The sequence below is a fragment of the Triturus cristatus genome, chromosome 11, assembly GCF_964204655.1.
Source record: "Triturus cristatus chromosome 11, aTriCri1.1, whole genome shotgun sequence".
NCBI lineage: Eukaryota > Metazoa > Chordata > Amphibia > Caudata > Salamandridae > Triturus > Triturus cristatus.
In genome coordinates, this window is record NC_140594.1 from 612505237 (window position 1) to 612521245 (window position 16009).

The 16009-nt window shown below is 43.3% G+C and overlaps 1 protein-coding gene across 2 annotated transcripts in view; it reads left to right on the forward strand.

The window, feature by feature from the left end:
- NSD3 (nuclear receptor binding SET domain protein 3) overlaps window positions 1-16009 on the forward strand; it is a 1492250-nt gene that overhangs the window by 1242981 nt on the left and 233260 nt on the right. For both annotated transcript variants that reach the window (XM_085633955.1, XM_085633956.1), the window contains one exon: window positions 1165-1281. In XM_085633955.1, coding sequence (XP_085490081.1) covers window positions 1165-1281 — 117 coding nt within the window. The remainder of the gene's footprint in view (window positions 1-1164; window positions 1282-16009) is intronic.

The following is a 16009-nucleotide window of genomic DNA, read 5'->3' on the forward strand; positions in this document are numbered from 1 at the left end:
CCCCCAGTGCTGGCTTTTTAAGCTGTCATTATAGGATTTATCAAGACCAATTGATTTAATTTCATGTGAACTCTTATATCTGTAACACTCAAACCTCTACAGCAAATTCTCTATTTGCCATGTGCTTGAATGCTGCCTGTATATATCTTTGTGGCAGTGTCCTTACTGTTAATTTCCCAAAGCTTGTCTTCCATTGTGGCAGCGATGGGATGGGGTCTGTCACTGTTTTGAATAGCATCTCCCTCTCTCCCCCAAGAGAAGAACAATGTTCTTTTACAGTTGTTAGCCCAGTTTAGGATGCATGGAATGCAATTCCTCCTTGTGTCCCACTAAAGCCAAGGATTTCAGCCCTCTGTTGACCAGGATTCCACGTATCTCAACCAATTTACAGAAAACCTTTCTCCATGGGAAACCTTGCAGTTAATTTGGAGAGGTCTGTTCTCTTACATCTTCTTTACCATCGCTCTAATTCCACTTGTTGTCCCAAAGCCTAGATTATCCATTATCTGAGTGTCCTTGCCATGTCTGTACAGGTTTTTGTTCTCAGATCTAATGCTTTTGTTAGCAGAGAGTTACATAGACCTTCTGTTTGAACATGTGTGATTGGGATTACACTCTTGCCGTTGATAATTAACTTGTCTGGCTTTTTCCTGAGAAGTTAGCCAAACCTAACATAGTTGTGTTATTGAAAAATACAAAGGAGTAAATGGTAGACTGTTTAATTAACTTTGAGCCACTGTTACGTTTGGGGCCGGCATTCCAGTACATCCTTCATTTGCCTGTCCTACTGTAACAAGTCCTGAAGCTTATCTCTCGCTAAGTTGGTACAAAAGAAGATTGCGTAGACCATACAAAAATGCCCCACATGGTGCACATTCTACCTATACTTTCCTTGTTTAGACCTACCTTTCTAATTAACTCAACAGCCTAAATGTGAAATTGTACTTGTGATTTTTTTATGTTTAATTCAGAATGCCTTTTGTTAAAGCGGTACGCATAAATGTAAATAAAGGCAAGTACCGTTATTTTTTAAGTCCTCATTGGGACTAGAGTGTCCTCATCATCTAATTCCTTATCATATTTTGGGCAAGGGAAAGTATTTTTTTTTGGTATTGTTTTGTTCAGAGGCGGTGGTAAAATATCATTAATTATTTTTCTCTGTAGGGTGAATTTGTGAATGAATATGTAGGCGAGTTAATTGATGAAGAAGAATGCCGGTTGCGAATTAAAAGAGCTCATGAAAGCAATGTTACAAATTTTTACATGTTAACAGTAACCAAGGTAAGATTTCTTCTGCACCATTAATGATGTATATTTACTTTTGGTGACTTGAAAATCATTAACCGCCTAGCTGACTGAGACCCAGACTGCTGGATCCGTCCTGTGATGGAGCAGGGCAATTTTCAGTAGTTTGGAAGAACCTTGGTTATATCTTTTTGCCATTGTCGAGTACATGTATTGTCCACGTTTCTGTGCCGACTGGATAGGATATGTAGTCCAACTGGAATGGAACATGGGACTCCAGTATGCCTTCTCACCCCTACTTCTTCTGTCCAGAAATAGATCAGGAACGACCAGGCCCAAATTATCTTAGAAGCTCTAGACTGGGCCAAGAAAGTGTGGTAACCGGAGCGTCTTGGCATGAGTATCTTGTTTCCAGTCGGGCTACTACTTCAAGAGAATCTTCAATCGCAGCAGTAAGGCAGAATCCTTCACCTGAACCTATACAGTCTACAGCTCCATGCATAAAAACTGAGAGGTGGCAGTTACTGTGTTGGGTCTGTCACCCGAATGTGGATGTTCTCTTTGCTGCCAGTCATCCGTCCAAAAAATGTCAATTTACGCCGGATGCTGTGACAAATTTGTGTCCTAGTGTGGAGTCTGCAAGTCAAATCCTTTACAAACAAAACTGTCTGATGTTTTATTGTTTTTGGCCCAGCAAGATCTTGCAGTGTGCACTGTGAAACGTTATTTTTCATCTGTTTCAGCTTCTTTGCTTTTACCGGACCCATTGTCATTGTTTAAATCACCTGTTGTGATGTGGTTTCTTAAAAATTTAACACATTTTCTCCAAAAAGGTTTGTGATGCCACAGTGGAATCTTAACTTGGTCTTGATGTTTGCCACGTGTACACCCCTCAAACTGGTGCACGGTTGCTCATTGGGTCTTCCAATTCTAAAGACTGCCTTCCTCATTCTGATCGCTTCACCGCATTGCATGAGTGAACTTCAGACACCACCTTTTTTCTGTATAAACTGGTTTTGAAGGCCTTTTTAGCAAATATCATGACTCCTTTCCAAATTGGGCAATCAATCACTCTCCCAGCATTTATTTGCTGCTCCTCACACCTCGAAAGAGGAGGAGAGGTTTCATTGGTTCGACCCCAAAAGCTTTAAGCTTTTACATCAATTGTACAAAAGACCATTGGGAGGACAATCAGCTTTTTGTAGGGTTCTCTTGGGCAAAGAATAGAGAAACAAGTTAGAGATCGCATACTGGTCCCCACATTTGTTTGACCCTATGTCTGATGGTGCGGAAAGTGTTAACCATAACTTCTATGGGCTCGATTTTGATGCTTCTTGGAGAGTATAGAGCCAGAGCGGAGCTGATTGGCACCACCTTGCGACATGTGGGAGTGATGCTAAAAAAAAAAAAACTGCTGGATCCAGTGTGGTAGCTTGGGAATATTACAACAGTGAGCATCTGCATTTAGAGTATCCGAGTATCTACCGCAAAGAGTGTTACTGAACATTACTCAGTTGGTCATTAGTAGGAAGCACATACGTGGAACTTGCAGAGCAGCATATGCACGCTGCGCTAAGCTCGACGTAAAAAGGAAGTGACTACAGTCTTTTATGAATTAGCGCATGAAAATCGCCTTAAAAACGTGGAAGGGAAATCATTGATTACCGCTTATCTGTTTTTGTGTACCCTGATGTCACCTCCCGTTTACTTAAAGCAGCCCTGTGGGAGATGGGCACCCTCCTTGATATTTAGGTTCCGAGCCGACACTGTCAAATATTTATTGTGCTTCCCGCTAGGGTACCAACCCAACCTCGCTATGACTCCCTGTCCGTGTGACAATAAGTCAGGTCAAACTATGATACCATTTTGATTTTCCTGTAAGTTCTATGAATTTTATACAAGATTATTTTTAATTCTGTTCTTTAAAAGGAAACATAGCAACATTAGGCCGTCCACAGCCATATTTTTATTAGTCATTTCTCTGATCACAAAAATTGCCTATGTGTAGGATCAATTTTAAAACATGCAGTTAGGGCACATAGCACTTTATTATTGTAATGAATGATGTTGATTTATTTATATCTCGTCACTTAAGTATTAGAAAATGTAGCTTGCCGGTTCTGCAGGTTTACTGTTTTGCAGTGGAAGCTTGTGATACTTTATTTTTCTATAACTTGATGCTTTTTGTCATTTTAATTTTTAAAAAAATGCTTTTTTTCAAACTTGAATGGAATGTCAATTGTGATTTATATGTTATTTTTATGGATTCAAAACTTTCACAATAAAGTGAATTGACTTGACAGTCACACTTTTAGGATAAACAGAACACATCGGAGAGAAGGATTCTGATGGCTTAATTGTGATTTAAGATGCTATTCTGATCCTGAGGTGTGGCCCAAATCATGTCATCAAGAACTGAGTGAACACCCCCACTTGTCCACTATATCCGTGTCCTTGCAGGGTTGTAAAAGAATACCATAGTAATCTATCCCCTTTTATTCTGAAGACTCCTATATTAGAAAGTTATACCAGATACCTCGACGGAATCGATTACTCTAATCCAGACAAACCCCTTGACTTGAAGTTATGGGTTATTCAAATTATCGCCGTGTTGCTTCCATCTCCTGCCTCCTCAAGGAAATGGAAATAGCAGCCACATTGCAGCTTCGAGAGTATGTGCAACCGTATGACATCCTTCCAGATAGACAGTCTGACATCATTCCCCATCGAGGCACAGAGATGGCTTGGATCCTTGTCCATTCTTCGATTTTGAACATAGTGGACTTTGCAGATTTAGGGCTTTTTATGCTACTGACTGACTGCTAAAAATGGTTGAACTCTTTCCTTTCGGACCAGAAAGCCAGTGTAGTACTGGACCAGAAATTAGTAAAGAAAAACTGTTTAAAGTAGAGTGAAGAAAGCAGGGAATGCCGTTCCTAAGTGGAAGGGAGGAGAAAAGGAGGGCAGGGAGATCTATTTGATGAAACCAGGTGGTCGTAAGGAGAAGAGAGGGTGAGAAAGGAATAGCTCCAATTAGGAGCAAGGGCCCTCGCACACCCCGGAGGGTGTCATGCTTCATCATTGGACAGCTCCTCGTTGGCCCGGCGCTGCAATGTCCAACAGGACCCGCAGGGGGGCTCTTTGCTGGAGGGCTTCTATGGTTGCCGACGTGAAACTAAAAGGTAATAGTGAGGCATATGTGTAGTGAGTAGAAATGGGAGATTGTGAGTGTGGTCTAAAAATAGCTACCGGAATCTCCCAAAATCATTTTATTCGCTGGGTTCCTATGCTATGAGTATAAAACAACCGACTAAAGAGTTGTGGCTGAAAGGGAAAGTTATACCGGCTTGAGCTCAGGGTGATGTATAACGTGTGCAGAAGGTTGACATGTTTCATGCCCTATGTCGCCCAGGCAGATCTAGGCATTTCATCGGGACCGGGAGATCTTCATCTACTCTAAAGGGGACGGAGTGGGTATGTGTGATAAAGGTCTCGTCCCCTATAGTCTGGACTCGTACTGTAGTCCTGTGTAATAGTGAAAAAATGTATGTAAAACGAGGTAAAATGATGTATACCTTCTGGAAAAACACCTGTAGGGGAGAGAGAACAAGTAAAGAATGGTTAAACAACCACAGTTACAAGTAGTCGGGAGACTTGGGGAGAGGGGGGCGACCGGCATGGTCACAAGACATTATATAAAAACATTAGTGCAAATTCAAAAACTGGACAGAGTGTCCAAGTGCATGCAAATCCACACATCAGTCAATCATGCATGTTATCGGTAATGTGGTGGCTATACCACGTAACAGTGTGTCCAGTAATCGAGGACTGTCCTATGGTGGCAGGTGGTGGTGGTCCACCGCCGGAATGTCTCACAGCATGTGTCCCTTTCAAGCCAGCCAAGGGCCGGAGAGTGAAGGGTATAGAAGGACTCACCTAGAAGGGAGGGGTCTATTGGTACATCCAGGGTACTCGCTGAATGGCGAGACGAGAGTTACCTGTATTATAATGGAGCAGTAAAGTAATGCAATAGAGGGAGGGCCGGGGTAGAAAGGTACCGTTGCAAACCGGTGGAAGTTCTGGTAGTGGCATTGGTGGTTGAATGGTCATATAAACCATCAATGGGAGATCTGCCGCATAGAGGGTCGTGTGGGAGTGGGAGCAACGCAGGAGCAGGCGCTGGTGGACTGCAAGGAGTCAGCCGGAACCGCACTCCCCCGTTGCAATGCAGTCTAATATGGAGACGTATGGGGCGGTAGTAGTACAAGGCAAAGCACAATGGGATAGCAGGGATTAGGCTGGCTCGTGCCCACTCCATTGCGCCCCTGATGGTCTGACGTCCAAGAATGCAGTGCTAAGCGGTGGGTCATGTGTAGTGGTAAGGAAGGGGCAGCTGAGTCCTGAGGTAAGTGGGAGAAACTAGGCCGTGATATGTAGTAGGTGCCGGTCAGTTATGGGAAAGCCTCAATAGGTACGCTTAGCCGGCGGAGAATGAGTGGGCATATTATTGAAGGAAGAAGGGCAGCGCATGATAGCTCAATACATTTAATAGTATATTACAATCTTCTGCATTTATTGTTTCACATAACATTGTAAGAATGTCTTAAAAATGTAGCATACAAAGTGTTATTGGCTAAAACAAGAAGACCGGGTAGTCTGAAGGCATCAGTGGCATGTGCCCTCTGGAAGCTAGCTAAAACATTATAATATTAACATCTATATGGAAAAAGTCATCAGTATACAGGCATGCCCCACAGAAAGGACTTTGTTGGTGTTTTAAAGCGGAGTAAAAGATACTGGATTTGTATCAAGTCAGGCCAGAACCCCTGCAAACAAGTAAAGTACATGCAGACTGAGCTCCATATAATTTAATAAAAGCATATTCTAAAGCCAAAGTAAAATGGTGTACTACAAAACTTCGAAACTGAGCTCAGAATGTAACCTGAAACATCTAGATAATTTACAGATACGCCCACTGTGGCCTCCTTGAAATGTTAATCTACTAAAATATGAAATGAGATAACTACCATCATCCACCAAATGTAAGAATATATGTACATTGTGAAATTTCACACATCCAAAGTAGAGCTATGCAGCATTTTCATCCCGGTTACTTGTTATCATGTAAACCCGGCCAGGAGGGAGGGCAGCCTTATTTTCGGTCAACCACTGGTGTCCCTTATAAGTCTTGGAATTGATCCCAAACCAGAAAAATGCTCCGGCAGTTTCTGTCCCTTTATTTATTTATTTTGATTATTTAGCAGGAAGAGATGTGGCCTAGCGTTTTTTTTTTGCTGCCCTCCGCCTCTGGAACCTGGAGACCAAGATTGAAATCCTGGCCTCAGTGGTAAACTCAACATCATGTGATTCTGGGCAAATCCCTTAATCTCCCTGTGAATAAATGTGTGTAAAATATATTTATGTAATCCCACTTGATGTACTTGATCAAAAATCATCTCCCCTCATTTAATGTATGGTGCTCTGTTGCAGCACACCTAGATTCATGCTATTTAGATACCAATACATACCTTCATACATTCAATAGCTTTATAAAGTAGGACTGAACTAATAATATTGTTATAATGTTTTATATTTGAACAACAAATACATGGTTTCACAGTAACAGGGATATAGGAATTCAGAAGGAATGGGTTAAGGAAAGAACATTAAAGAAAAATTTATTTCATAATATATAGCCACAAATGTTGGTCTTTTAACTGTTGTTTGAAGGACAGAATCAACAGAAAGAGAATCACAGAAAGTTTCTGCAGTGCCTTAGAGGAAAAAGATACTTCCCTTAGGTAACTTTTTGTGGTGGATACTTGTGTAACTGCAGATTCCTCACTTTAAGACTATCCACAGGTGCCGCACTGAGTCCAGAATTGTTTAAAGCAATTGTTCCTGTGTTCCAGTAGGTGATGCCTTTGGTCTCTACAACGGTCTCATACTACTTCCAGAAATTACGTCATGGAGCCACATATAGGCGCCATCCCTGCGCACTGATGTCAGTTTATCTTGAACATTTCTGTGCCCTAAGACGGGGATCAACATTGACAGACTAGGGTAAAAGTGTGCTGCATCTTACTTGAGACTTTTTTAAAACAATTACAGGAGTCCACTTCACAGAACAGGAACGAGGTGTGGAATCTGCAGTTACTGTACTACTAGAAAGAGCATTACTAAAGCTAAGTAACTTGTTTTTCAGATAAATATTTTTAGCTGCTAATTCTTGACCTTTTAAATAGAGGTGGAATGTCTGAAGAGTGGATTCACACCACAAAGTCCTATGGGACTGAGCGCCCAAAATGGTCCTCTGCTGACTTGACTTTCAAGGCAGTAATTCTTGGCAGATGCTTGCAAAGACGCTCAAGAAACAGCCCAGCAGTTATCCAGAACTGGAACATCCTTTGCCAATGCCTTTGAAGCAGCTTGGCTCTTGTAGAAGGAGCCTGTAGGCCCACAGTCCTCTCCTTAGCCATGGCATAGCATGTCTTTATACAAAGACGATTCACCTGGACAAGGTTAATTCCTGCACTGCCTTCGATTTCTTGGCACTGACAAAGAACTAAAAAAACTGGTTATCAACTCTGTATGCCTTCATACGCCCAATGTAAAAACAGAACCCTTACTTTGGATCTGCTGTTAAGCCACTCATCCTCCTCAGTGTTATGTGGCAGAAAGTAATAAAAGGTGGTGATGGACTGACCAATGTGGAAGGGCGGTACAACTTCCAGCAGAAAAGAAGCACAAGTACTCAGCAACAATTTGTCAGGAAAGAAGGTGGTGTGTAGGTGCAGCACTGACTGTGCCAAATTCGCACACAGACGTAATTGTGATAAGAAATTTCTTCTGATAGATTCTTCTAACTTCGGATTCGTCACTTTGGAATATTCCACCAGACTTGAAATTGATTGGAATTGGGTTGTGCCTCTTCGATTTGGCTCCATACTGCACAAGAAGTGGCGGAGCAGAGTTGCATATAAGCACCTCCCCTGTGCAGTGCCATCAGTTCCTTTCATTATGTGCCTTGTGATGCAGATCCAGAGCTCTTCTCCTGATTTCTTGAGGTTTTCTGGCGACTTCCAAACCTTTTCCACTGTGAACTTGGGAATCATATCCCCATTGCAAATGACCATATTCAAATCATGAGGTGACTGCAGGAAGCAGATGTCAGTCATGGAATCGTTCGACTTGTGTCTGGGCTCAGTACACAACTCTGTCACGTGATAAGTGTGCCTTAATTCACCAGAAATTAATTCACGACCAAGAGGAGAAGCACTATGTTGCCGAACCCAAAAACAACTCATAGCCTTTGCATAGATCCTGCTCCAAGTCCCAGGCCCAGACTCGATCATATGACCTTTCCATGACTGAGGGATTGGTTGATCTTATTGATCAATACAGCTAAGGAAACAGCTGAGATTCTGATCGTTGAGATCCGGACTCTAGAGAACAAACTTCAGTGCTCTATCCAAATTACAGCTTACAAGAGGAAACTAGAGGAGATAACTAGAACTCTAAATGAGACTAAAGAAGAACTTAAGTATAAATTAAATAAACTTAAGAAAGACCTAGAAAGGTTTTCTCTTGAAAAACTATATCCATATACTTCTGAGGAACATCAAATCTAACAATCTAAGAAAAACAATCAGAGAGGAGCTAGAGGTTGGCGCCATGAAACGGATGAATGGAGAACTAACTCTTATGAGTGGAGTGACTCCAATGATTCGACGTCAAGTGATCCTGATAGTTCGTTCAGGAATAAAATATGGACACTCAGAGGACGAGGAGGACCGCATTTATTTCCACAACACACACCTTGGTGACCTCCACAACCATGGGGTTTTCCATCACACCCGTTCCACACAGTTCCCTATGGCGGCAATGGATACCAGCCTTTTTGTGGAAAGGACTGGGGCCGCAGAGATTAGAGAAGAGGAAACCGTGTTCATACAAACCATACGGATCAACCGAGAACCCAGGTACAATGGGACCCAACGTTGGAACAATGCATTACCAGCAGCATTGTTGCAGGGATTCTGCTTATACACAGAACTATGCTTAGAACCCCAGGACCTCAGTGAATTGTGGTGTACCAGAAACTCACCTCAGAACCCAGAACCCAGTATCCGGCTAGCATAAGTGTCCCATTCGTTATCCAAGATTTAGCTCAGAGATCCCAATGAATAGACAACCCAGAACAAGCGACTCAGTGTACTCTCAGGAATGGTGGGAATCGGAAATACCTGTTCGTATATTATTCTCACATCAGTCCACAACAATAATCAACAGAGACACGTTTGTAAATAAAAGGGGTTTATTTTTATAGACCACGTGTCCTAAGATGCAGTACTTTGGCTAATACAAGCAGACAAATGATTAATATCAAAACCAGCAACATAGTTACAATACCATAGAATATAAAAGGGGTGATCATATTATAATGACAGTGGATACTACCACCTTCCCTTGACTAAGAAGCTAATATTATTATTATGCTAATAGAAGGTCTCTTAGGCTTGAATAGGGGACCCCATACCTCAAAGATCAGCTTAGTGAAATCACATCACAGGAGCATCAGGAGACTTCTCGCAGGAAGGCTCGTCTTCGGTCTGAATAATAAACATGTCTGTGATATTAAAAGCACCAACTTTCAGGTATGTGCAGCTGCGCGTGTGTTATGGCTAAATAGTGGGTCGATCAACCTAGAGTGGAAAACATGCATTGTGTAATATTCCAGACTGTTTGTCACACCATGTACAGACCAAGGTCGCTGCGCAGAGCTTGGGATGGTAACAACAGATTGCTCTCGTGTGAAGCAAGTCTCGAGTCAGCAGTTTATTTAAGAAATAACATGTAAACGCAGTGTCGTGTGCAAAAGCAGAAAGATGGCATTCTAACATCTAACGTGGTTATGCTAACTTAACAATGTATGTGCGTATTCAGGAAGAACTCACTACACGCCCCCTTGATCGAAGCACTATTGAATAGGCAAGAAAAGAGAGAACGCAGAGTTCAGTGTCGTCAGAGCAGAACAAGGCGTAACCAATGCAGAGTTTCAGAATGCGCCAAAGTCCGAAACTACAAAAAATATAAACCAGGGCTTTTTTGAATGAAAAAATGGAAGTAAAAAAAAAAACTCAAAACGACCATCAGGAAAAAAAGAGAAAGAAAAGAAGAAATGGTGCGCTAGAGTGCTGTCCAATAGCACAGGCGCAAAGGACGACTGTCCAGTTAATCCATGAATGTATAGGCAGCATATGTGGCCACTGCTTCCAACAAAAAATCGTTTGCAGGTCCACTGAAAGTCTCAGCCATCCAATCCATCAACGAAAAGGAACATACGTGTTCATCAACCATCGGAGCCTCTAGCACGATCAGAGGGCACCCGGAATGTTCCTCTAAATAGCTCATAGCCAAGAAGTTGTAGGCAGCTGTTGAGATGTCCCAATTACCCAGGATACCATGCGCCGCACCACAGGCCATAATCTGGACACCAGAACAGGCCAACTCGTGAGACACTAAGGGCCTCATCAGTCGATCGAAATCCGGCACCGGAGACACCAGGTTGGTCAAGCACAAATCCAAAGGCCATTCAAAGGGACAATCCAGGCAGTGAAACACAGGCTGCACGCAGGTGAAGTAGGAATACCTGAAGGATAATCCATATGCCAGGCTTAAGGTCGCCAACGGCAGAGTTCCATAAAAGTCAAGCATCCTATCACGAAGAAGATGCAGGCGGGACAGGCGCTCGTGTGGCACAGAAGGAGCAGCCATTCCGTAGTATGAAAAGTAAAAGCAGCACACCTGCCACCAGCGCCAGAAGCAGCGGAACACCTCCAAAGATGCTCGAGAAAAGTGAATGAAAAAATGCCGGAATCACACCAAAAATAGTTTTGAAAGAGGTCACGAGACCCGAGCCCACAAGTTTAAAAAAATGAGCCAGGCCGGTCGTGGACGAGGCATTAAAAATAGTTTGGATCAAAGTGCCGAAATGTAGGGGGAGGTCAGTATTCAGAAGCGCCTGTACCTCAGTGCGCGTATTAGCAACGTGAAGGACAAATGTTTCACGAGAGGAAGTCAATGGCACCTCTTTTTGGGACAATAGAGCTCTTATTCTGCTCAACTTGTTGAACTCTGCTTTCAAGGTTGGAATCGAAGGCCAGATTGAAACATCCAGCTGCCCATGCGGGGGTGGAAAGAGAACATTATTGCAGCAGACAACTTTCTGCGAGACAGTTACTATGTACGGGATTCCCACTAACATCCCGCAGCAAGCTTCATTATTCAAAATTAAATAACTACCGTTTGCAAGCAGCGTGAAAGAAGGCGTAATCACAGGCACTGGGATACCTCGTAGAACGCAGGCTAAGTTCGGGGCTTGTACATTGCATGCGCCGTGTAATTGAATGTGCCTACATACCAAGGAATGGTCTGGTGTCGTGGTACATTCCTCGCCTTCCATTAAACCTCAGTGCCGTCCCTAGTACATCTATACGTAAAGGGGAGGGACCAAACCTCATGTATGAAAGCGGTGCCCAGCGGTTCATATCTACCCAAAGCATAATGTTTCATACAAGAAGTGAACTTAAAAAGCGCGAAAGGGAGAGTTATCAATCCGTGGACTAACCACGTAGCTGAATTGATCTCCGCTACAGAAAAAGGCAATGGTTCTAATTTTTCAATATGTAACAATGAATATGTAGCATCCTTCATGGACATAAATCGCTGCTTGTCAGTAAGGTTAAAGGGAAGAAATAACGATGTAGTGTTAAGATAGTCCCAAGGGACTCTCCCCGCCTTTAACGTCTGCAATGTCCATGCAAACTGCATAACAGAACGCAACTGGTTTTGACCATGATATAACACAGACATATCATCATGCACAATATCAACAACAGAAGAAACAATATTATCTAATGTATAAATCCTAGAAGAGAGAGTGCTAATGCTATTATCTATAACGGCTAAAACCTTCTCCATGTTTGCTTGGTCAATAGCTCTCAACCTGGAAGCTGCCTCAATCTGCGACAACTTCCAGACTTCGTTGTAAATAGCATACGCCCACCTTTTTGTTCTGCCACCCACAGGACCCTTAACTAAATCATTCAAATCTATTTTGTCATGTAATTGTGATAAATGAACTTTGACAGACGCCAAGGTGGAATGTCGCAGCCAAGATTGGCATAACTTGCCCACAGAGTATGTAGTTACAGTATGTGACGACTCAAACCGAGGATCTACGCGTTCCTGAGTATACCCCGGTTTCAGTCCCAAAAAGCGACGTTGACAGGCGTCTGAACTGCTTTGCCAAACTAACCAACCCTCACTATGAAATTTCGAAATGTTGAAAGATGTATTTGAAACTAAGGATTGCAAAGCAGTAAGGGATAGATCTGTGTGGTTATCCCAATTGGGATAAGCGCCCAGATCCGGCACAGAAGGTGACTTTAATTGTTTAGAAGTAGCCAATCCAAAACAGGTGGTTTGGAAGATGGATGAATTTAAAAATAAAATATGATTTGGTATAAGACAAGCACGATGCAAAGCCTCTGTACCCTGTACCTGCCACGGCTTGGAACTCCAAACCGACTTTAGATCAATAGTAGCCTTCCATACATCATAACCTTTGATTGACAACTCGTCCATAAAGGACTTAGCATAAAGTAGCTTTGTGTGTGTCAGTCTAACCTTTGCGGCAGACTCAGGCAGCACCTTAAAATAAAACGCTGCCGGGTCGGAAACACTGAAATCAGTAAAATAAGAATACTTGTTAACTAGTGTTTGTGAACTTCCGAACTCGGGAGTAGGACAGTGTTCCCATTGGGTAAAATTTACAAAATTTCTAAATGTATTTGCTTTATGCAGGAAATGATTGCCATAATGTTGAAAACAATACTGTTCCGCATAATTAGCCGCATTTTCATATAAATCTTCAGCATCAAAAGCGGCATAATATTTCAAATCAGAAAACAGTGATTCAATGGCGTGTACATCCCAATCATCAGAACGTATGTTCTGCCTAACCACATCACCCATAGAAACACGAAATACATTAGGTACATTAATGACCTCTGTAGGCCCATGAATTTGGAATTTAACAGCATCCCATGCGATTCCATCCAAGACGGGCCAGGCAGTAATATTCACAAAAGTCTGGTCCCTTTTCATGATGTGGGACGAGGATTGGGGGGCCAAAGTTCCATTGATAAGTCTAATTGTCGATCTCTCACTCAGATAGTGGCCATCCACAAGACGGAAAAAAACTATTACAGATCCAATTGACATAAACAAAAAAATAGTAAAAAGCATCAACCAGATGTACGTCCAAGGGGCAATCAAAAAATTACTCTTAAACCAGCTGAAAAAAACAGCAATGTTTGATGGGGGGCTCGAGGGTAATGAGTTAGTGTCAAAAGAGAAACGGGACTGGCCAAGTGCTGTAGATTGTAAAACAGGCGAGGGACCACGTGTAGGATAAGCATACTCAGTCTCTTCGGGCAAACCACCAGCCGATGGTATCAACAAGGGATCAGTAACAGATTGCATCTCGATGGCCACCTCAGGCAAGGTGTTAGAAGCAAGAGTCAACATTGAATTTCTTTGCATCGTCTGGCATGAAACTGCTGGAGTCATACTAAGAAGTATCGGCCACTCGCTGAAGTTTGACATTGTCAATAGAGATGTACCTGTTTTCTTTGCGACCAGGAAGTGGAGGTAAAATGACTGTTCTTGTACCCTGCACTCCAAGCACTGGAACTGGTGCACGATAAGAGGGGCCAAACTCCTTCTTGTTCTCCACCTTCTCACGGACCAGGTCTCCAACTCGGGGTAGCCAGCCGACTACCGGAACCTGAACTTCAGCTTCAGATGTGGAGGGCAAATGTTCCTTCGAAAGAGTGTCTCTGGCTTCTTGTAGAGTCTGTAAAACAGCACAGTGATCATCTACGTCAAAGGGTGCGGTCGACGCCGCCATGTCTAGACCATCAAGGTCTGGGACAAACATTCTGATTCCGAAGAGCATCATGTACGGGGTCCGCCCACCCAGAGACCTTCTAGGGAGATTATTAAGTGCACGTTGGACGTTATACAAATGGGCTAGCCAGTTCCGGCCTGTGCCTAAAACACGTGCTGTCAATGATTGCTTTAAGTCACGGTTCATTCGCTCCACCACACTATTACCCTCAGGTCGGTAGGGGGACGAAAATTTGACTAGGACCCCCAAATTTCTCATAGCCTCCTTGTAAGCCTTAGAGGCGAACGCAGGGCCCTGATCAGAATGGAAGGTACCACACGCAAAAGTTCCCACAAAGACACGCAAATCCCTGATGACAGTCCGCGAGTCAGCACTCCTTTGTGGCCATACCCATAGAAAACGTGTGCACGAATCCACTGCAACCAAGATGTACTTGTACGCAGTATCAGAGGAAAAAGGACCGCAATGATCCAAATAAACACAACCAAATGGCTTATTAGAGATGTACAGCTGTGTCTGTGGTGGGCGCGCAACAGTAGAAGGTTTAATCTGTTGGCAAATGTCACAATCAAGAACATAAGCGCGCGCTTGTTTATATAAACCAAACCACCAGTAACGTTGTTGTAGCAGAGATATTGTAGCTGACACACCGGCGTGGGCAGACGCCAACCCCTCATGTGCAGCCAAGATCAGTGCTGGCCTGCAGTCCGCGTTGGGAATAATTCTGTCACCAACGTCATTAATCCTCACTAATGGGACATTATCAGGACTTAAATGGTAAATGTAACGAGAAGGAAAACCCTTCGGGTAATCGCCTCCCTTTTCTGTAGCAGCAATAGCTGCCAAGATGTCATCATCAATCCTACTTTTTGATCTGGTTACTGCTGCCACTAAGTACGTAGCCACTGCTGTTTTTGCTGCCTCGTCAGCCAAGCTGTTACCGACAGCATGGACACCAAGTCGTTGGTGACCAAGAGTGTGAATAACATTCACGAGAGGGAGACGTTCTTTAAAGTCTGCCACTCGAACCCAAAGCGTTTTATGCTTAATTGTGCTACCTTTTGTGTCTCGATAATCATTCTGAGACCAGAAATGTAAATTGTCATTATAGGACTGGACACAGTAGAAGGAATCACTCACTATAAGAGTAGTGACTCGGGGATCAGCAAACTCCAGTGCAAGCACTAGAGCCCGGAGCTCCGCCAATTGCGCGGTACAATCACCCAATGACTGCGTATGCACTGCATCAGATTGGAATTCACCATTTACGAATGTACCTACGACAATAGCGCAAGCCGCTGAGTAAGCGTGCTTCGATCCAATCGCGGGCTGCGCAGACCCGTCAGTGTATATGACACAATGGTATTCTTCGAGCGGGCGCAAAGACAGAGGTGCCGGATGAACGAATTCATACTGCAAGAACTCTTGAGTCTGTAATGAGGCATCAAAGATGTAGGTGACGTCTGGCGACGTCAGTGTTGTGGCCCATTGTATCCACCGAGGATGCAAAGCTTTAGAATTTGGTACACTTGCCTTTGTCACTGCTTCTAAGGCAGGATAGGGTGTTACAACCAGAATCTGTTTCCCATGTGACAGTGCGCGTTCTTTAAGGATCGCCATCTGTACAGCAGTCAGAACTTTTTCGACCGCGGAAAAACGTAATTCAGCAGAGGTGTACAAGTGGGATTTTTACGCAATGGGGACTGTATCGCCCTCATTAAACGTCAAATACGTGAAACCCACGGCGCCTGGCACTATTCTTATTACCAGGTTAGTGCGGTTATCACG